This window comes from Schistocerca piceifrons, chromosome 7, assembly GCF_021461385.2.
Source record: "Schistocerca piceifrons isolate TAMUIC-IGC-003096 chromosome 7, iqSchPice1.1, whole genome shotgun sequence".
Lineage (NCBI taxonomy): Eukaryota > Metazoa > Arthropoda > Insecta > Orthoptera > Acrididae > Schistocerca > Schistocerca piceifrons.
In genome coordinates, this window is record NC_060144.1 from 310273894 (window position 1) to 310297045 (window position 23152).

The 23152-nt window shown below is 43.4% G+C and overlaps 1 protein-coding gene across 1 annotated transcript in view; it reads left to right on the top strand.

Annotated features, from left to right (window-relative positions):
* LOC124804758 (myogenesis-regulating glycosidase) overlaps window positions 1-23152 on the top strand; it is a 237950-nt gene that overhangs the window by 102195 nt on the left and 112603 nt on the right. Inside the window, exon 2 of the mRNA XM_047265066.1 lies at window positions 11286-11419. Coding sequence (XP_047121022.1) covers window positions 11286-11419 — 134 coding nt within the window. The remainder of the gene's footprint in view (window positions 1-11285; window positions 11420-23152) is intronic.

Below are 23152 nucleotides of genomic sequence, written 5' to 3' on the forward strand. Positions count from 1 at the left end.
GAAACTTTATTCAGTTAGGAAGCAGACGAGCAGCAACTTTTATTTACGCACGGTGCGCAAGATTCGCGGAGCTGTTATGAGCTCCTTCACTGACCTTGATGCGTGCATGCGGTGTCCTGCAGGGCCTTGCGGAGCCGAGGCAGTTCCAGAAGCTGTGGACGTTGCCGATAACTCTTGCATAAGTAAACTCTATGTCGTGTCCATCTCAGCACCTTGTGTAAAGAAAGTAGCTTCAAGCCGTGTTAGTTCTGTGCTTTTACTTTAACATTGAAGAACGCAAAAATACAGAGAAATTTGAATTACAGGTCGCGTAGCTTCCCCTGCATACAAATTAACTGGTATTTCTAACTGCACAGCTGAACTTCAAAGTAATATAAGTTGTTATACGCAAACTCGTATGGACGTATTAGGCAGAGGACATCAGGAAAGGTACAACATTCCAGACTCAATAAATCAAGTGAGAATATCTATTAGGTACTAACATTACCTACAGTCTTTCTAACAACTTTCCCATCACAACGTGAATGTTTGAATGTGTATCATATACACAGAGTACTAAGTGGAAGGCGTTTTGTCACTGCATCGAACTGATCTCTCACTTTCCACTGTTTCCCGTTTTTGACGTCCGTACGTCTTGAGCATTTGCCTATCCACTAATTAAAGTGGTTAAATTTCTGTGGCGCTTGTGGTTCTTTGCTCTCCGTTCAGCCTAAATAATAGATATTTGAGTCTATTTACGTATTAGCTCGCAAAATACTTGTATGCACAGTTACAGATGGAAACGTCGTAAGCCGAGTAAGTAGAATCTCTATCGAATAGAACAAAAATTCTAAAATAATAATTTATTTATTTATTTACGTAGTTTACGCCTACATTGGAGCACTAAAATCAAACATAATACAACAGAGTTTACAATGATTACGTTTAGGTCTTAGCAGTCAGCAATTTCTTTGTTTTCCAAAATTTCCTCATTCGCTGTGACCTGGCTGCTTTTTCTTCTGCAGATATGACATACTTCTTCCGTTCTGATGGTTTGAAGGTCAGCCGTGTGTAATTGTTCTTCAGAAGCAGTTTCTCTTCTCTGAGTTGAATTTGGTGTGTGGTGATGTTCAATCCATCCATATCACTCTGTACTTTTCTAAACCAGACGTTTTTGGTTTTACTGTTCCAGAAGTAGTCCAAAAAGTACTTCAGGATTCTAGTATTTGGTAAGCAAGAAATGTGCCCGAAAATGCAATCCTTCTTTTCCGCATTGTATCAATAATATCAATAATGAATTCACTTTCTTTATACACTACTGAATTGGGCCAAAGTCTCTACTGTCCATTAACTTGATGTTTTTACTAATAATTGTTCAGAGTATTCTTCTCTCAACTTTCTGCAGTTTGTCAGTTGTTGTTTGAGTATTTAGTCTGAATAGTGTTTCACTTGTATATGTTGCTTCCGGTTTAACGATGGAGAAGTAATGTCGAAATTTAGCATTTATTGAGAGAGATCGTTTCTTGTACGTTGGCCATGTGGTTCTCTGCGCTCGCTTTAGTTTTAATGTTCTACTCTCTATTGATGCTCTTTCATTACCATTCCAGGTAATAATCTCACCAAGATATTTAAACTTTTTTACTACTTCAATTTTTTGATCATTATGGAATTTGGTATGGGATGTGTCAACAGGGAAGCTGGGCATCATTTCTGTTTTCTCAAACGAAATTTGCAATCCAACCTTTCCCGATAATCGTTCTAGTTGTACTATCTGAACCTTTGCTTCATCAATATTGTTTCTAACAACGCCAAATCATCTGCAAATGCAAGGCAGTTAAGTCGAATCTTTCTTCCAATCTTAATAGATGGTGGGCATATCTTGTTCCATTCACGAATGATTTTCTCCAAGACAATAATGTAGACAGTCCATCGTCTTGTCGAAGGCCAGTATGAATTTCAAAACGTTCAGAGACTTCATTTCTGAACCTTACTCTAGCTTTGGTATTTCGAAGGGTGACTGCAACGAGGTTGACAAGTTTCTGATGTAAAACAAATTCTTTAAGAATTGACAGTAGAGATTCACTATGGATACTATCGTAGGCTTTTTTAAAATAGACAAAGGTGATCACTAGCTTCTTGTTCCTGACCCTCTATAATTATTTGAATCCGAGCTACCTCCTTTTTTGTGTAGTGGATGATTATTGTAACATTCCATTCCTCTGGTAACCTACGTTTATAATTTGTAGACTTGAGAAATCTTTTGACAATGTTGACTGGAATATTCGCTTTGAAAGTCTGAGGGTACCAAGGATAAACTACAGGGACGGAAAGGCAACTTACAACTTGTACAGAAACCAGACGGTAGTTATGAGAACCGAGGGGCATGAAAGGGAAGTTCTGGTTGAGAAAGAAGTGAGACAGGGCTGTAGGCTGTCTTCCAACAGAAGTATAGGGTCAGTATTGCCCCGCATGCTCCTGTATTTCTGCGGAATGGGAACTGATCTTCCCCGGAGTCGGTATCTACTAGTTTGTCCATTCTTCTCTAAAACTTCATGTCAGTGCTTAGCAACAGTGAGTTATAAAACTGATAGTTCGGTAATATAGACACATGTCAACACCTGCTTGCTTTGAAATTGGAATTATTACATTCTTCTTGAAGTCCGAGTTATTTCACATGCCTCAAACATCTTGCACACGAAGTGGGATAATTTTGCTCAAAATGGTTCAAATGGCTCAAAAACACTATGGGACTTAACATATGAGGTCATCAGTCCCCTAGACGTAGAACTATTTAAACCTAACTAACCTAAGCACATCACACACATCCATGCCCAAGGCAGGATTCGAACCTGCGACCGCAGCAGCAGCGCGGTTCCGGACTGAAGCGCCTAGAATCGCTTGGTCACAGCGACCGGCCGATAATTGTGTCATGGCTGACTCTCCCAAGACTATTAGTGGTTACGACGGAAAGTCGTCTACTCCAGGAGCCTTGTTTGGGCCTAGGTCTTTCAGTGCTTCGTTAAATTGTTCTCGCAGAATCATACTTCCCATCTCATCTTCATCTACTGCACTCACCTTTCCGTAATGTTGCCTTCAGTTTCATCTCCTATGAATAGACCGTCCTTACTTCTTCCAAATTTACACTTTTCCTTCTTTGCTTAGTTCTCGTTTCCCATCTAAGCTCTTCACATTCACACGGCTGCTTCTCTTTTTTTTCAATTTTTTAATTTTGCTGTAGGCGGTATTTATCTTCCCCCTAGTGAAATATGCTTGTGAGTCCTTGTATTTGCCCACTACCCTTTCCTATTTAGCCATTTTTCGCTTTCTGCCATTCTCACGTTTTAGACGGTTGTATTCCCTTTCACTTGATTCGTTTGCTGCACTTTCATATTTTCTCCTTCCATCAATTAACTTCAATATCTCCTCTGACATCCAAGGATTTCTGCTAGGCGTTGTCTTTGTACCTATTTGATCCTCAGCTGCCTTCACTATTTCGTCTCTCAAAGCTAACCATCCTTCTCAGCTGCCTTCAGTATTTCGTCTCTCAGAGCTACCCAGCCTGCTTCTAGTGTGTTGCTTTCCGCTGTTCTAGTCAATTGTTGCCTAACGCTCCCTCTGAAACTCTCAACAATCTTTCGTTCTTTCAACTTACCCAGGTCCCGTTTCCGTAATTTCCTACCTTTTTGAAATGTATTCAGTTTTAATCTAGAGTTGCTAACCAATAAATTGTGATCAGAATCCACGTTGGCTCATGGAAATGTCTTACAATTTAAAATCTGGTTCCAAAATCTCTGTCTTATCATTATACAATCAATCTGAAACCTTTCTGTGTCTCAAGCTCTCTTCCACGTATACTTCCTTTCATGATCCTTAAACCAAGTGTTATCGATAATTAAATTATGCTTTGTGCAAAATCCTAACAGGCGGCTTCCTCTTCATTCCTTTCCCCCAGTCCACATTCACCTAATTTTTTTCTTTCTCTTCATTTTCCTACTATCGAGTTCCAGTCCCTAATCACAATTAAAATTTTCGTCTCCCTTCAGTACCTTAAATAACAACGAATAAAAGCACTCGCCACATGCCATATCAGGCAATACTTGCACAGAATTTCCATCCTCCCCTTGTTCACTTTCTTATTGCCTGCCTCTGCGAACCGATCTTTTCACTAAGTATGTACACTACCGACCATTAAAGTTGCTACAACAAGAAGAAATGCAGATGACAAACAGGTATTCATTGGACAAATATGATATACTAGAACTAACATGTGATTACATTTTCAGGCAGTTTGAGTGCATAGATGATGAGAAATCGATACCGAGAACCACCACCTCTGGCCGTAATAACGGCCCTGATACGCCTAGGCATTGAGTCAAACAGAGCTTGGATGGGGTGTACAGGTACAGCTGCCCATGCAGCTTCAACACGATACCACAGTTCATCAAGAGTAGTGGCTGGCGTATTGTGACGAGCCAGTTGCTCGGCCACCATTGACCAGACGTTTTCAGTTGGTGAGAGATCTGGAGAATGTGCTGGCCAGGGCAGCAGTCGAAAATTTTCTGTATACAGAAAGGCCCGTACAGGACCTGCAACATGCGGTCGTGCATTAGCCTGCTGAAATGTATGGTTTCGCAGGGATCGAACGAAGGGTAGAGTCACGGGTCGTAACAAATCTGAAATGTAACGTCCACTGTTCAAAGTGCCGTCAATGAGAACATGAGGTGACCGAGACGTGTAACCAATGGCACCCCATACCATCACGCCGGGTGATACGCCAGTATGGCGATGACGAATACACCCTTACAATGTGCGTTCACCGCGATGTCGCCAAACACGGATGCGACCATCATGATGCTGTAAACAGAACCTGGATTCATCCGAAAAAGGACGTTTTGCCATTCGTGCACCCACGTTCGTCGTTGAGTACACCATCGCAGGCACTCCTGTCTGTGATGCAGCGTCAAGGGTAAACGCAGTCATGGTCTCCGAGCTGATAGTCCATGCTGCTGCAAGTGTCGTCGAACTGTTTGTGCAGATGGTTGTTGTCTTGCAAACGTCCCCATCTGTTGACTCAGGGATCGAGACGTGGTTGCACGATCCGTTATAGCCATGCGGATAAGATGCCTGTCATCTCGACTGCTAGTGATACGAGGCCGTTGGGATCCAGCACGGCGTTCCGTATTACCCTCCTGAACCCACCGATTCCATATTCTGCTAACAGTCATTGAATCTCGACCAACGCAAGCAGCAATGTCGCGACACGATAAACCGCAACCGCGATAGGCTACAATCCGACCTTTATCAAAGTCGGAAACGTGATGGTACGCATTTCGCCTCCTTACACGAGGCATCACAACAACGTTTCACAAGGCAACGCCGGTCAACTGCTGTTTGTGTATGAGAAATCTGTTGGAAACTTTCCTCATGTCAGCACGTTGTAGGTGTCGCCACCTGTGCCAACCTTGTGCGAATGCTCTGAAAATCTAATCATTTGCCTATCACAGCATCTTCTTCCTGTCGGTTAAATTTCGCGTCTGTAGCACGTCATCTTCGTGGCGTAGCAATTTTAATGACCAGTAGTGTAGAAAGCTTAAAGGCAAAACCGTGTTTCAATTTTCCATAAGATAAGTCGCAGCAGTGGTTAATGTAAACGTTCCATCAAACTGCTCTGCCTCTTGATTCATCGATGCTATGGGCGTTTTGTGGCAATAACGATGTAACTATAAGGGGTAGTCAAATGTAAACGGGACAGATGGAAAAATTTGAGTAAACTGTTTATTATTTCAAAAGTAATTGCAATAATTCTTAATGCATTTATCCCACTGCGAGACAAGACAGTCAACTGTTTGATGGAAAAATGTTTGCGGTTGTCTACAGAGCAGCGAATGTACCGACGCGTGCACGTCTTCGAAGCAGATCGACGGCCACGAATGTTTAGTGTTGATACAAGGCCTGGTAGGGCATGTAAGGAGCGTGAATAGCGTCAGATGTTGAGCGATTATTGTGAAGGACACGGAGATGTCACGCACTCGCGTGAGATACCGTTATCAGTACCTGGCAAAGTTTGAAAGGGGCCTATTGTGAGCCTCTGTTTGACGGGCTAGTCGAATCGTGCAGTATTCAGTTTCGCGCTGCATTCAGGTGTGGCAGTGACACGATGTTGGACCGCGTGGGAACGTTAAGGCAAGCACGCTTGTCGTCAAGTATCTGGTGACGACATCTGATCACTGGAAGGAAGGATCACTAGACTGTGCGCCAAGCACATCGTAACCCTTCCACACCTGCGCCTGCCATCCGAGAACAAGTAATGAAATCTCTTCAACACTTTGTGTCATGGCGCACCCTTGGTCGGAGCCTGCCATCAACTGGACTAGAGAATCTCCGTCGTGTGCGTCGATTGTCGTGGACACAACAACATAAACGGCAGTGTTTAGATTGGTACCGTTGTCCGCAGCTCGTGGTCGTGCGGTAGCGTTCTCGCTTCCCGCGCCCAGGTTCCCGGGCTCGATTCCCGGCGGGGTCAGGGGTTTTCTCTGCCTCGTGATGACTGGTTGTTGTGTGATGTCCTTATGTTAGTTAGGTATAAGTAGTTCTAAGTTCTAGGGGACTGATGACCATAGATGTTAAGTCCCATAGTGCTCAGAGCCATTTGAACCATTTTTGGTACCGTGACGGGGAGACGTGGACTGTTGATAAGTGGCTTCGCATTGTCTTCAACGACGAATTTCGCTTCTACACTAGGTCCGATGACCATCATTGGAAGTCTGGCGGTAACCTCAAATGTTTTGGAGAGACAAAGCGGTGTTACTGTGTGTGAGAAGCCGTCAGGAATGACTTGAGTTGACGGCTAGTGGTGATTAGGACCGTTGATAATTTTAAAAATATCGGGAATCCGATACATCGTTAACTTGAAATAAATATCGATGTATTCTCTCGATACATCGAAAAAATTTCGACACATCGGTATGCTGACGCAAAAAATATCGACGTACCGGCCTAGAAAAATATCAGCTGCACATTGTAATCATACTGCCGGTTGTAAAGCTGTATATTTAGCTATTGATTTATTATTAGATAGTCTGTCCATCGACAAGCTAGCTGCCAGCCTATCCCCCTTAGAGCAAGAATTGAGAGGAAAACGATACACGTTCCCGCTTGGCTTGGTTCAAATGGCTCTGAGCACTATGGGACTTAACTGCTGAGGTCATCAGTCCCCTAGAACTTAGAACTACTTAAATCTAACTAACCTAAGGACATCACACACATCCATGCCCAAGGCAGGATTCGAACCTGCGACCGTAGCGGTCGCACGGTTCCAGACTGTAGCGCCTAGAACCGCTCGGCCACGCCGGTCGGCCCCGCTTGACGATAACCGCTTTACCAACATTGGTAACTGCATGCATGTGACACAATGAAAGGTATCCGATGGGTCCCTCGTTCGGTTTCGTCACATATCAGATTTGTCCAGAACACTCCCTGTTGACTTCCCAGGTTTTTCATTTTTGCCAGCGCCAGTGACTTAGCAGGTGCAGTGTCATAATTGCGTGATGAAGCTCAACTTTTTCAGTTTCTGAAGGTAGCGCTGAGCGCCGGTTACGTCAGCATTTCCTCTCGCACTTCTCCGTCCACCGCAAATACCAATCTTGTCGTTTAGACTTTTGTTCATTATTTGCAGCAATTGTTTTCGAAGAATGCCGATGTCAAGAAATAGCACACTAGTTGACTTAAAAATTGGTTTTTAACGTAACTGGCAACTGTTGTGGTACTTCTTTACATCGGAAATCTTGTTATTCCATTCATACCGCCCCTCCACCCCACCCCAGTGCAAGCGACTTTTTTTTCTTTTTTTTTTTTGCCACTTATAATTGCTTCACACAGTCAAAGAGGACTGGATGTGATGAAAGCTAGTAAGATTCTATCACACAATGAAAATATGTTCTTCTACAATTTCAAAAGAACAACTTCAAATATTTAGCGAAAACTCTGAAAAAAATAATAAAAATATCAGCACTCGATGTTGCCATTTTGATGTCGATATATCGGGGAGGATTATGTAGCCGGTATATAACGATATGTTTTGGAAAACTGTCGATACATCGATATTTTCATACATATCGAGTAGTGGTTGGAGAGCACTGACGGCACAACGGTACGTGACGGACTTCCTGCATCTTACGCTGGGAAGTGCGGTACAGGTTAAGAGAAACTGAATACCTGTAGAATACACGCCATGGTTTAAAATCCCTGTGGTGTGAGTATCACAGTAGATACTAACGAATCCAGAAATTCAATGCTAGGATCGTAACCGGGTCGGTACATACGTAACACAGTTTACAGTTAAGTTTTGATAGAAAGGATATAATGCTAGCTTAATATTTGAACGAAATAATTGTCCGATTTAGCTTTTGCACAGGATCGTTCGGAACTGAAACAGAATCGAAACAACAAAGACTACCACACAAATTACTGCTCTTTTACGAAAACAACACACGCTATACGTAAGTAATTATAGCAGTGCAGCATTAGTGAATTTAGGCAGCGATCGCACATGAGACCACTACTCGGTACACGTGAGGACTAGTTTAGTCGGCGCAAAATTGAACAGCCAGGTGGTTTTCCCACATTACTTCACCAAAGTAGATGAAGTCAATATTACAGCATTCGAATTAAAAACAACTGCCAGCATCAGTAACTTAGAAGTAGATATCCTCGATGTAGCGAACCAGGTTAAAGCACTTAATAAGGGCAAGCCTTCTGGTCCAGATATCGTACCTGTTAGGTTCCTTTCAGAGAATGACGATACATTAGTCCCATACTTAACAATCATACACGCCCATTCGCTCGGCGAAAGGTCCGTACCAGAAGACTGGAGAGTTACACAGTTCACAGCAGCACTCTAAAAAGGAAGTAGGAGTAATCCCCTGAATTACACATCCATATCACTGATGTCGATTTGCAGTAGGATTCTGGAACGTGTACTGTATTCGAACATTACGAATTACTTCGAAGATATGGTCTATTGACACATAGCGTGGATTAAGAAAATATCGTTCTTGTGAAACACAACTGGTGAAGTAATGAGCGTTATCGAAAGGGGATCTCAAACTGATTTCCTATTTCTAGGTTTCCGGGAGGCTTTTGACGCCGTTCCTCACAATAGACTTCCAGTCAAAGTATGTGATGGAGTATCGCTCCAGCGGTAAGACTGGATTCGTGATTTCCTGTCAGAAAGGTCTTAGTACTTAGTAATAGACGGGAAATCGTCGAGTAAAACCGAAGTGATATCCGGCGTTCTCCAAGGAAGTGTTTTTACGCCCTCTGCTATTCTTAATCCATGTAAACGATTTAGAAGCTAATATGAGCAGCCCTCTTAGATTGTTTTCAGATAATGTTGTCATTTACCGTCAAATAAAGTCATCTGAAGATCAAAACCAACTGCAAAATCCCGTAATGCGATATCTGTATGGCGCCAAAAGCGGCTGTAGTCCCGCAATAATGAAAACTATGACGCCATTCATATGAGTAGGAAAATAAATCAGCTTAATTTCGGATACACGATAAATCACAGAAATTTAAAGGCTGTCGGTTCAATTTAATACCTAGGAATTACAATTACGAACAACTTCAATTAGAACGACCACATAGATAACTTTGTGAGTAAGGCAATCCAAAGAGTAGGTTTTACTGGCAGAAACTTAAAAGACGCAACAGGTCTACTAAAGATGCTGCCTACACTACGGTTGTTCGTCCTCTGCTAGAGTATAGTGCGCTTTGACATCCTTAGCAAATTGGACTGATGCAGGACATCGAATAAGTTCAAAGTAGGACAGCTCGTTTTGTCGTATTATCACGAAATTTGGGAGACTGTGTTAGGGACATGATAATCGAGTTGGGGTGGCAATTGCTAAAACAAAAGTGTTTTGCGTTGCAGCGAGATCCTTTCACGAAATTTCAGTCAGCATTTTTCTGCTCTGAATGTGAAAAGATTTTATTATCGCCAACCTTCATAGGGAGAATAATCACCATAATAAAATAAATCATAGATAGTACGAAAAGATAGTTTAAGTGCCGATTTCTCCCACTCACTCTTAGAGACTGGAACGGAAGAGAAATTGTCCGGAATTGGCTCGAAAAACCCTATGCCACGCATTTAAGCATGAATTGCAGGATAATGATGTTCACTGAAGCGCTGAAGAAACTGGTATAGGTATGCGTATTCAAATATAGAGATATGTAGACAAGCAGAATACGACGCTGCGCTCGGCAACGCCTATACAAGACAAAAATTGTCTTGTGCAGTTGTTAGATCGGTTGCTGCTGCTACAATGGCAGGTTATCAAGATTTAAGTGAGTTTGAACGTGGTGTTATAGTCAGCGCAGGAGCGATGGGACACAGAGTCTGCGAGGTAGCGATGAAGTGGCGATTTTCCCGTACGACCATTTCGCCAATGTACCGTGAATATCTGGAATCCTGTAAAACATCAAATCTCCGCCATCACTGCGGTCGGAAAAAGATCCTACAAGCACGGAACCAACGACCAATGAAGAAGACGTGACAGAAGTGCATGGAGACAACCTCATGAAGCCAAGGACCCTGCATGTCAGCAGGGGACTGTTCAAGCTGTGGAGGCTCTGTAATGGTGTGGGGCGTGTGCAGTTTGAGTCATGTAAGACCCTTGATACGTCTATATACGACTCTGACAGGTGACACGTACATAAGCATCGTATCCATACATGTCCACTGTGCTTTCCGACGGATTTGGTCAATTCCAGCAGGACAGTGCGACACCCCACACGTCCAGAATTGCTAAAGAGTGGCTGCAGGAAGACCCTTCTCAGTTTAAACACTTCCGCTGGCCACCAAACTCCCCGGAGATGAACATTATTGGGCTTATCTGGGATGTGTTGCAACGTGCTGTTTAGAAGAGATCTCCACCCCCTCGTACACTTAAGGATTTATGGAGAGCCATGCAGGATTCATGGTATCAGTTCCCTCCAGCACTACTTCAGACATTAATCGAGTGCTTGCCACGTCGTGTTGCGGCACTTCTGCATGCTCGCAGGGACCCTACACTATAATAGGCAGATGTACGAGTTTCTTTGCCTCTTCAGTATGGATGTAGATGGGCTAGAATCCCAAAAAAGTACCATCAAAAATAAGTTACTTACCGTCTATCTCCTGCGTACCACTGAGCAACTGCTGCCTGAGGAAAATTCTGCAATGGTTGTACTGTCGTGTTTGCCATGTGTTTCGCTAGTGATACCGTCCTGCAATTGGTTTGACGCCGTGTCGTGGTATGTTGCAGCTGACACCCACCACGTCGCATGACGGCGACCTGAGCGACAGCTCCTTCACGGACGGCGACCTGACGCCCGGCAATGGCGGCACAGCAACGGGTACCGGCACTGAAGACTCAGACACCGACACCGACTCCGCCAAGTAGGTACCGCTGCCAGGCCTGAAGGCTGGTGCCGGCGGCACGACTGTTGTTCCCTCACTGCCACAACAAATGATGAATCTAGGCTGCACAAGTGCCACTTGCTATCTAGAAATTCTGAATGGGAGGGAAGAGAGAGAGAGAGAGAGAGAGAGAGAGAGAGAGAGAGAGAGAGAAGTAGCAGTAGTTCGAATCTGGTGATAAATGTTTTCATCGCTCTTGTTTTACCAGCAAAGGAGGTGGGGAAACTGTTGACACAACACAAAATTAATGAAAACACAGTCGAGATCGCGTTGGTTATTTTATTTAAAATGACCGGTTTCGGCCTAGTCTTAGACCACCTTGAGCACAGCACTGTGAGAGATAAGATAATTGCTAGTTACATTAAGAAATCAGTGACCTAAAATTAAGTAATTTATGCTTATTAAAACTGAAGAGTCATTACCCATCAGCTGAAGTTGAAGATGTCCAGGAGAGTCAGTAGACCTCAGTCGCTGAAACTACTGCTGTTGGCTGGGCAGCATTGCGTAGACCTGGTGAGGGCGTGTTTGTGCTCTACGAGGTGCGACAATAAAGTAATGAGACTGATGTGAAAAAAATGTTGCTTACCGTTTTAGCCAATTTTAGTGTTGTCTCCTTCAAAGTAGTTCCGTTCTGATTGCACACACTTTTTCCAGCGCTTCTGCCATTGATGGTAACATTTCTGGAGCTCATCTTCTGTAATATCCTCCAAGACCCTCGTCATAGTTTTTTGGACATCTTGTGTTGTTTGCAAATGGTGTCCCTTGACAATCAAATTGCAGGTCTGTGATTGTTGCAGCTGTTGTACGGGCAGTGTGGGGCCTTGCATTGGCATGTTGCAAAAGGATACCTGCTGACAGCAATCCACGTCGCTTTGATTTGATTGCAGGCGGCAGATGATTTTTTAGGAGATCCGTGTTTGATGCACTGGTGACAGTGGTCCTTCTAGGCATGTAAAGCTCCGAAATCACGCCTTTTTCGTCCCAAAAGAGTGTCAGCATAGCCTTCCCTGCTGATGGTTCTGTTCGAAACTTCTTGGTTTTGGTGATGAGGAATGGCACCATTCCTTGCTCGCTCTCTTCGTTTCCGGTTGGTGGAAGTGAAGCCAGGTTTCGTTCAAAATGGTTCAAATGGCTCTGAGCACTATGGGACTTAACATCTGAGGTCATCAGTCCCCTACAACTTAGAACTACTTAAACCTAACTAACCTAAGGACATCACACTCATCCATGCCCGAGGCAGGATTCGAACCTGCGACTGTAGCGGTAACGCGCTTCCAGACTGAAGCTCCTAGAACCGCTCGGCCACACCGGCCGGCCCAGGTTTCGTCCCCAGTAACTATTCTTGCAAGGAAGCCATCACCTTCTCGTTCAAAGCGCCGAAGAAGTTCTTCACGAGCATCAACACGTCGTTCTCTCATTTCAGGAGTCAGCTGCCGTGGCACCCATCTTGCAGACACTTTGTGAAACTGGAGCACATCATGCACAATGTGGTGTGCTGACCCATGACTAATCTGTAAACATGCTGCAGTGTCATTCAGTGTCACTCGTCGGTTGTCCTTCACTATGGCTTCAACTGCTGCAATTTTCTGTGGGGTCACAACTCGTTGTGCCTGATCTGGATGAGGAGCACCTTCCACTGAAGTCAAGCATTTGCGAACTTCCTACATCATTCGTAGACTTGCTGCTGAGACAAACATGCATCACTATACTGAACCTTCATTCGTCGATGAATTTCAATAGGTTTCGCACCTTCACTACGAAAAAACCGAACAACAGAACGCTGTTCTTCCCTGGTGCAACTCGCAAGTGGGGCGGCTATCTTTATACTGATACTGCGACGGTATGTGTGCATCTGCACTATGCTGCCACCTACTGGCCATTCTGCACGCTGTTTGTAGCACGCTTACCAACTTACAGATTAACGGCGCGATATTTCGATTTGATTTTACAAATTTAAGGTTTTCATTAGACTCACCCTCATAGTTCCCTTCTGATTGCATACACTTTTTCCAGTGCTTCTGCCATTGATGGTATCATTTCTGGAACTCATCTTCTGTAATATCCTCCAAGGCCCTCGTCATAGCTTTTCGTACATCTTGTGTTGTTTGAAAATGGTGTTCCTTGACCGTCGTTTTGACTTTTGGAAATAGAAAAAAGCCACACGGAGCGATATCTGGTGAATAAGGTGGCTGTGGTAGTACTGAAATTTGTTTTTAGGTTAAAAATTGCTGTACTGACAGAGCAGTATGGAATGGCGCATTATGGTGATGCTTAATCCAATTATCAGCAATGTTGGCACGGACACGATGAACTCTTTGACGAAGCCTTTCTAAAATTTCTTTGTAGTAATATTGGTTAACTGTTTGTCCAGGAGACACCCACTCTTTATGCACAATTCTCTTGGAATCAAAGAAGCACACAAGCATGCATTTCACTTTTGACTTTCACATGCGAGTTTTTTTTGGTCTGGGTGATCCCTTTGAGCACCATTGCCAACTTTGGCGTTTTGTCTCTGGATCATACTGAAAAAATCAACTTTCATCACCAGTGATAACACGGCTCAACAATTCTGGATTGATTTCCGTTTGCTCTAACAGATCGGCTGCCACATTTTCCCGTGTTTCTCGATGTTGTGGTGTAAGATTTTTGGGGACCATTTTTGCACAAATCTTTCTCATACCAAGATCTTCAGTCATTATTACATGAACCGTTTCTTGATTGATGGTCAGTTCTTCTGCAATCATTTTCACAGATAATATTCGATCAGATCGTACGAGTTCATGCACCCTGGCCTAATTGACATCCGTCCGTGAGGTTGATGGTCGTCCACTGCGATTTTCATTTTCAACATTCGTTCTGCCTTCACTAAACATTTTATTCCAACGAAAAACTTGAGCTCTTAACGTAACCTCCTCTCCAAGAGCCTTCTGAAGCTAACCGTAAGTTGTAGTCATGTTTTCACCCAATTTAACGCAAAATGAAATGGCATGGCGTTGCGCAATATTATGCAGTTCCATTTCCGTGACGAGAGACACAAATACGTGTTAACTTATTACAGCACAACTCACGCCTAACCAGTTGCATCGATGTGCCGCTTGGACTAGAAGCAGCTTATAGAGCAAGGTCAAAGATGTGCCTATGCAAGCCTGCATGGTTGCCACATCTTGCAAACAAAATCAGTCTCGTTACTTCATTGTCGCACCTCATATGACGTCAATGTCAGCCAATGAGGAACGATTAACATAAATTACATGTAATTTGGAGATACAGTTTACCTGAAAGTGAATAATTATAAAAAAGTTGTGTCTATAGGTCAGAACAGATTGTTAAAAGTAGTGAGTAACTGTAATAAGATTATTTAAAAATTATTTCTCTTACTTCTTGTGGTATCATCTGGCGGAAATAATTTATTTAACCGGTATAATATATCCATAGACCGGCTATTTAATCAATAGAATGTTTGTACAGAATAAACAAATGCATTTATGTAAAATAATTATCATCTATGATAATTACAAAGTAACTACACTGTGTTCTTGAATAATACGAAATTTAGTAGAACATTCGCGCCCTCTTCTGGTCTGAGCTGGCTATCTACAGACACTCATACACCACCAACATGGAGACATCCTAGTTAATATGGCTAGCAAGTATCAAAGATATAAAAAAATGGAAATGATCGTATGGCATTGTTGGGCAGGAGGCCCCCGTCGGGGAAGTTCGGCCGCCGTATTGCAAGTCCTTTTTAGTTGACGCCACTTCGGCGACTTGCGGGTCAATGATGATGGAAATGATGATGATGGACACACAACACCCAGTCCCCTGCCGGCAATCGAACCCGGGCCTCCTGCGTGGTAGGTGGAAAGGCTATCGCTACGCTACGGAGGCGGACCATCAAAGATATATATCAAGGACGACGGGTGTTACCGTAATGACAGGTCGATCACAGCTGTCAAAGGTAAACGGGATGGATAACGACTCTTCGATTTTAATAAGTATAAATTATTTTAAGTCACTGACCTCTTTATGTAACTAGCATGTTATCTATATTCCACAATGCTATTCTGAAGATGGCCTAAGAGTGGGCTGAAGCCGGTAATTTTAAATGAAATAACCATCGCGATCCAGCTTGCTTTTTCACTAATTTTGTATAGCTTACAAAATCGCTGTTTCCCAAAAAGTTACGAAAACTTTTTTGGCATGACGTTTCTTACTGTTCAGGGTCCTTCATGTTTAAGGCTACTGCTGGAAGCAGGCATCAAGGACCAGGAATGTGCGAAGTTACTGAGTAGGAACAGCAGGGTGGATACTTTTCAGAAACTATTCGGTGTGTCAGGTTTATTCAGAAAATCTACCACTGGGGTTATAAGTATGGTCCCAGGGAGGCCACCAACAGATTTCGGGGCATGTTGGCAGAGAGAGGGATGGGAATGCACGTCTGAATAGGTCGAGTGCTGGCTGCTAAGAGAGGCCAGTTTCTGTCGTCGGAAACATGAGTCCGTCAGTAACTCCTCACCAAGCCGTCACCCTGTCAGCGTTATTGACTATGAGAACGATGCGCTCACCAACAAGGTGTGGGTTGGCAGTGGCATCCAGTAGTCTCCAGCACCGAACAGGCCTAGGCTCGTCATGATTCTTCAGTAAATGGCTGTCACTCCGTACAGAGAAAAATTGAAAAAAAAAAGATGTTTTATTGGAAGAATAAAGTTTCTCCCATTGAGTCTCTCGGCCTACGATGCACATTACATTCTGTCCGTGCACTAACACCCTGTGTTGAAACCTATAAAGCTTATCAGAGTGGGCTGGAATGTCTGCTCCCGTCGTTTTCATTTCCTTATCCAGTGTGCCTCTCGAATACAATACAAGGTATAATGAGTACAAGTGCAGATATTTTTATTGGTGACTAAGGACGGAATGTTGAAAAACATTTCATCATCAATTACTTCATTAGAGACTAATAATTACAGCTATTGGGAGTAGTATGTTTTTAAGTTGGTTAGTACTTCCAAGTATATGTGGCAAAAACAAGTCAGTAGTGCCCATTATCTCCGGAGCAGTGGGTCAGGTGTCGAAGCTGGGATGCTTGGACGGAAAATGGTTCGTCAATACTGACAGGCGTAGTCCACTTAGTGGTACTGTTACGAACATGCAGGAAACATCAGATTGTAAAGTTTGTGACGAGTTCATGGGGAGACTGTTCGACGCAGAGAAAAAGCAACCACCACAAAGATGTGTGTTTATGTTAACGTAGCACGTATAAAAATATATACGTTTATACCCATTACACCACGCTAACAATACAGATGAGGCGGCGCTGACCTCCCCTGCTGTTTTACTGGCGATCGGCAGGGGGATTTAGTTTCTTACGTTGGCTAGGCAAGAGTGACACCAATCTAGAGACTCTGAAAAAGAAGAAAAAAGTTATTCTCCTGCGACGGTGTTACCGGGAAACAAGTTTGAACATAACGCCCCCTTTCTTGCTTTTTAATGAACACGCCATCTTGGGAATCTTAAAATTATACGGTCTTCTCATCCTGTGGTCTTTTCCTTGACAACACGTCGGTCAATTCTAAACCCTTTCACAGCAATAAAAACAGATTTCTTTTGATTCTATTTATGACTCTCAATGATGCCTGACGCAACAAGTTACCCCATGCTGCCCGTAATCCATTCAGTGAGTTATATAATTACGTCCTATTAACGGAACATGCTAAGACATACCTACCCAAAGGCAATGGTAAAAGAAATTCATTGATGACGATTTGAAGGAGTAATAGACGCAACGTTGGAAAAACAGAGCCAGTGACACTGACATTGATCACACAGTGATCAATGTTCTACGTGTACTGGCTGCCTGTGTGACAGTCGCATTTCAGCGCACTTGATGGACACCAGGTAATCCTGACGGGATGCACGAGTCAGACAGACGAAACACTTTTCAGGATTACTAAGACAGCCGCTCTCAGGAGGGTTGCAGCCACATTGTGATAAACTGTATTGTAACAACAAATAGAGAGCCTAAAGTGCAACAGGTCACTAGTCAGTTCAGTACTGGACAACAATAGATAGCACACAGTCACACCGCTATCAACCACCTCCTTGTTAAAGGTGACGGAAACCGTTGTCTCATATGGACATCTTAGAGCAAGTTTCGGAACAAAAGGATTCACATGCGCAAAGGAAGACCACCTACGGACGTTTGGGGCATGCTGCCTAGACGGATGAGGCTCAGCATGCATTAGTCCACAGTGGCAGCGAGGTAATATTGGGGCGAAAATCACAAAACGTAGTGGACCGCATTCCCAGGTCCGCAGTTATCGGAGTAAGGTGCGGGTAGGGTAAAGACATGATTGTTCGCTTCACTCATGAAGTTTCATCGCTCACAATATTTAAAAAAAAAAGAATACGTCGGCAGCGCTGTTCACATTGTTAAATACGTAAAGTTAGTGTTCGATGCGTGTAGTTACATTTCCACAAATTATGGCTTGGGAAAATAAAAATCTGCACCCAACTACAGCATCACAAACACACACGGAACACATTTGTCTTACTAGGAAACGAAGCAAAGAGAAATAAGCTTTTATTACCAAAACATTACTTAGACAACACAAGCACATATAGCCAACAGCTCGTGACACGACCAAAGACTGTAACAGGGGGAGATGTGACATTTCCAAGGAAATGTCCGAGTCGATATCTCTGAAAAAACAACATACCATTATATATTGCGAGACACCTCACACTTTGCAAGCACAAATTTAGTATTGCCACATTTAAATTGTCTTTTTATAATAATGTAAACAAAATCGTCACGAAAATTCGATTTTGTACGCGTTGCAGACACAGAGAGCTATCATAATCCTCCTAACGCAAGACTGTATGACCGCCCTCCGCAGCTATAAAGGCCAAAAAGCTGCCACAACAGGTACTAAAGTGATGCTGTTCTCTACATCGTATAGATGTGTAAATGAGGGCCGGCCGGTGTGGCCATGCGGTTCTAGGCGCTTCAGTCTGGAACCGCGTGACCGCTACGGTCGCAGGTTCGAATCCTGCCTCGGGCATGGATGTGTGTGATGTCCTTAGGTTAGTTAGGTTTAAGTAGTTCTAAGTTCTAGGGGACTGACGACCACAGATGTTAAGTCCCATAGTGCTCAGAGCCATTTGAACCATTTGTAAATGAGGAAGTCGTCGTATTCTAAAAAAATTGGTGTATCACAACCGGAAATGACGATAGAGATTCTACCAACTGAAATATGTGCTTAATATCAGGCCCCCAGCCACATCCACCATGTCAGGACTTCTAGTAAGCAAAGCTTAACGAAATAGCTGTAAATATTATAAGATTTTAACATTGTAGTGTGGTAACACGACAGTGCCGGTTCGCAGAGACTAAGATAACCGACGTCGTAATACACGAAAAATAATGTGATTACTGCAGCGACTAGCGGTACGGAATTACCAAGAGTAGCCGAAGTGACGCAATTATATTCCACAACAGAATAGTTGAAAGGTCATCAAGTTCGTAAAGCCTTGCACAGGCAACAAACACACAATCAATTCTGTAGTGGTCTCTAGCCAGGTCATACCAAGTTCATTCACGTGTCTGGTCACTTTATAAAACTTATAACGTGGTTACCAGTAACGTTGCCCACTACTGGTCTTGTGATTTAAGACATGTACACTACTGGCCATTAAAATTGCTACACCACGAAGATGACGTGCTACAGACGCGAAATTTATCCGACAGGAAGAAGATGCTGTGATATGCAAATGATTAGTTTTTCAGAGCATTCACACAATGTTGGCGCCGGTGGCGACACCTACAACGTGCTGACATGAGGAAAGTTTCCGACCGATTTCTCATACACAAACAGCAGTTGACCGGCGTTGCCTGGTGAAACGTTGTGTGATGCCTCGTGTAAGGAGGAGAAATGCGTACCATCACGTTTCCGACTTTGATAAAGGTCGGATTGTAGCCTATCGCGATTGCGGTTTATTCGTCAGCGCCATACTGACGTATCACCCGGCGTGATGATGTGGGGTGCCATTGGTTACACGTCTCGGTCACCTCTTGTTCGCAGTGACGACGCTTTGAACAGTGGACGTTACATTTCAGATGTGTTACGACCCGTGGCTCTACCCTTCATTCGATCACTGCGAAACCCTACATTTCAGCAGGATAATGCACGACCGCATGTTGCAGGTCCTGTATGGGACTTTCTGGATACAGAAAATGTTCGACTGCTGCCTTGGCCAGCACATTCTTCAGATCTCTCACCAATTGAAAACGTCTGGTCAATGGTGGCCGAGCAACTGGCTCGTCACAATACGCCAGTCACTACTCTTGATGAACTGTGGTATCGTGTTGAAGCTGCAAGGGCAGCTGTACCTGTACACGCCATCCAAGCTTTGTTTGACTCAATGCCCAGGCGTATCAAGGCCGTTATTACGGCCAGAGGTGGTTGTTCTGGGTACTGATTTCTCAGGATCTATGCTCCAAATTGCGTGAAAATGTAATCACATGTAAGTTCTAGTATAATATATTTGTCCAATGAATACCCCTTTATCATCTGCATTTATTCTTGGTGTAGCAATTTTAATGGCCAGTAGTGTAATATATACAATTGGAGGTCACCCGTATGAAGCAGCCAACCCTAACTGTCTTGTAGTATGACATAACTCTACTTGTCGCTGTATATGAGAGATGTCACTTCCAAGCGAACGTCACCTTCCACCTAGGAAAAACTTTATAGAATTACCGATACAAGTTGGTTCCGTTAATGTAGATTTGTAGTGAAGTTTCGTGAGGTAGAAATCGTGAGCTGTGTATAAACTAATGGTGCCGTGGCATATTCTGCAAAAAATGACAGCGAATAATAACGTAACGGGATAATTTAATGGTAAATTTCGCGATTTGTGTGACTGAGCAGCAAATAGCGATGGACAGGTAGTACCACCGACGGTACTATTGAGAAAAACGTTTCCTCTGTTTTAATACAGCCCTTCTGTCTGAGACAGAGTTGCTTATTATAGCCGTATGCAGACAGAATATAAAAGTTAATGGTCTACCTGCATGCGAGAAGATAAACTGCAGAGGGGTTCCGAGTCAAAAAAATGGTTCAAATGGCTCTAAGCACTATGGGACTTAACTTCGGAGGTCATCAGTCCCCTAGAACTTAGAACTACTTAAACTTAACTAACCTAAGGACCTCACACACACCCAGGCCCGAGGCAGGATTCGAACCTGCGACCGTAGCGGTCGTGCGGTTCCAGACTGTAGCGCCTAGGACCGCTCGGCCACCCCGGCTGGCGGTTCCGAGTCAGTCCTAGCAGAAGTGATGTAGTCACAGTACACAAGTATAGGAGACAAATTATCGGATTGGTTGTTCGAATACAATGGGTGGAACCTGCTAAATTGAATTATATTAAATTGTCATCTGCTGTCCAATTCTCATGTGCTGTAAACGATTTGACTGCAGCAGGAAGGTGGAGCTGCAGGGATGTTAGTGATCAACCACAAGGCGATACTGCTGACACAGAGCTCTCAAACAATGTCATTCTACATATAACAAATCGCAAAGTTCGCGTATGTAACACTTTAGCAAGCCTACCAGCTGAAATAACACCTAGGAAAAACTTTATAGAATTACGGGTACAGGTTGGTTCCGTTAATGTAGATTTGTAGTGAAGTTTCGTGAGGTGGAAATCGTGAGCTGTGTATAAGCGAATAGTAGCACATATGCCGGTGGCGATGTAAATACTGCTTGCTGACGCGCATTTCCAAACAAGGTCTCTGACACATAGTCTGAGCGATGCTGTATACGCTTCAGACACTTAGTAAAGCACTTTTTAATATATATATATATATATATATATATATATATATATATATATATATATATATATGGGCAGGGTTACAAATTGCGTGTGTGAACTTGCTTAAAAAACACATTTAATGTTTTTAGAATAGACACATATTAATTTGTGAACTGTGGTGTTTAACATATTACAAAGGCAAAAAATACACTATTTGCTGATAATGTCTTAATTATGTTGAATGAATACTCTACCTATAGGTGTATAGGTACCCAATATGCAGCACACGAGGAAATGGGAGTACACATTTAACACAGATAGAAATGTGTACTCACGGATGGGGTAATGCGCTCACCTCGTCCTGGAAGCGAATTTTACAGAGACGACCACCCTCAACCACATGTTGTTCAGATGACTTATCTTTGTTCGGGATATCTGTCTAAAGTTTAATATTTAACACTTCAAGGGCACTCAGCCCTTGTGAGGCAAAATGAGGAGCTACTTGATTGAGAAGTAGCGGCTCCGGTCTCGGAAACTGACATACGGCCAGGAGAGCGGTGTGCTGACCACATGCCCCTTCATATCCGCATCCAATGACGCCTATGGTCTGAGGATGACACGGCGGCCGGTCGGTACCGTTGGGCCTTCATAGCCTGTTCGGGAGGAGTTTAGTTTGAGTTTAGTTTACTGTAATTATTGCATTTTTTGTTCGACAGATAGTATGCACAAAGTCAGTGCTCTTTACATGAACCAGAAGCATACATTTGCAGAACCAAAGAGCGTGTGGTGTCCACGGATCAACTTTTTCATACCAATGCTTCAAACCACAATAAAAATACACTGCATCATCACCATTGCCCGTATAAACGTACCCCGCTTCACTTACCTCATCTGGTCGCTGCTTAGTAAGAAGAGACCACTCATGAAATGTTGGTAAACTAGACCACACTGGTCCTGGTATGATTTTTTCTGAATTGTATTGAGGCGTTGGTTCTGGAAAGCAATTTGGACGAATTTCGATTCCGCCAGGTCTACGTCCTACACTTATATAAATAATCAGTACGGTTACATGACTATTATCGATTTGCAACTGCCGTGAACTGGAATCGTAATGCACACTGCTGTGTCACGTGCTGCTGCAGTGGAATTGGAGAACGGACGACGACTCAGCACAGCAATACCAGGCCCTCTGCGACTGCTGCTGCAACCTGAGGGACAGGTCAGGTCTGCGGTGGTCTAGCGGTTCAGGCGCTCAGTCCCGAACCGTGCGACTGCTACGGTCGCAGGTTCGAATCCTGCCTCGGGCATGGATGTGTGTGATGTCCTCAGGTTAGTTAGGTTTAAGTACTTCTAAGTTCTAGGGGACTGATGACCTCAGATGTTAAGTCCCATAGTGCTCAGAGCCATTTGAACCATTTGACAGGTCAGGTCTGCAATTGCTCTTCTTGGTATCAAGAACCGACGATTTGGTATCCTCCTGTTAGGACTTGCTGTTGCAAGAGACCGGTCTCCCAATTAGCAGCAAAAGTTGTACCGCTTTCAGTCTATTCCAATTGTCTTATCGTTGTCCACAAGCACATTACTGTTTAAGTGGCAGTCTCATTCGATGCAGACGTTGTAGTCTCATGTTAGATCGTCGCATATGTCTACTCTGTTAAAAAATTCCAGCAAAATCTTGCGTTATGTCCAAATCCAAATGGTAATCGTCATCGACATTAAGCTGCTCCAATATTGTTGGCATTTTAACGTCGGCTAATTCCACTTTACGTGGTATAGCTACAGAACGTATATATTTCCCTGAGATGGTTTGAAGTGCTTCTTACCGATTTTTTCCGGTATTTCTCTTGATGTGAAACTGTCATTCCCCCGTAACAGAAATGGTATCTTTACCTTAAC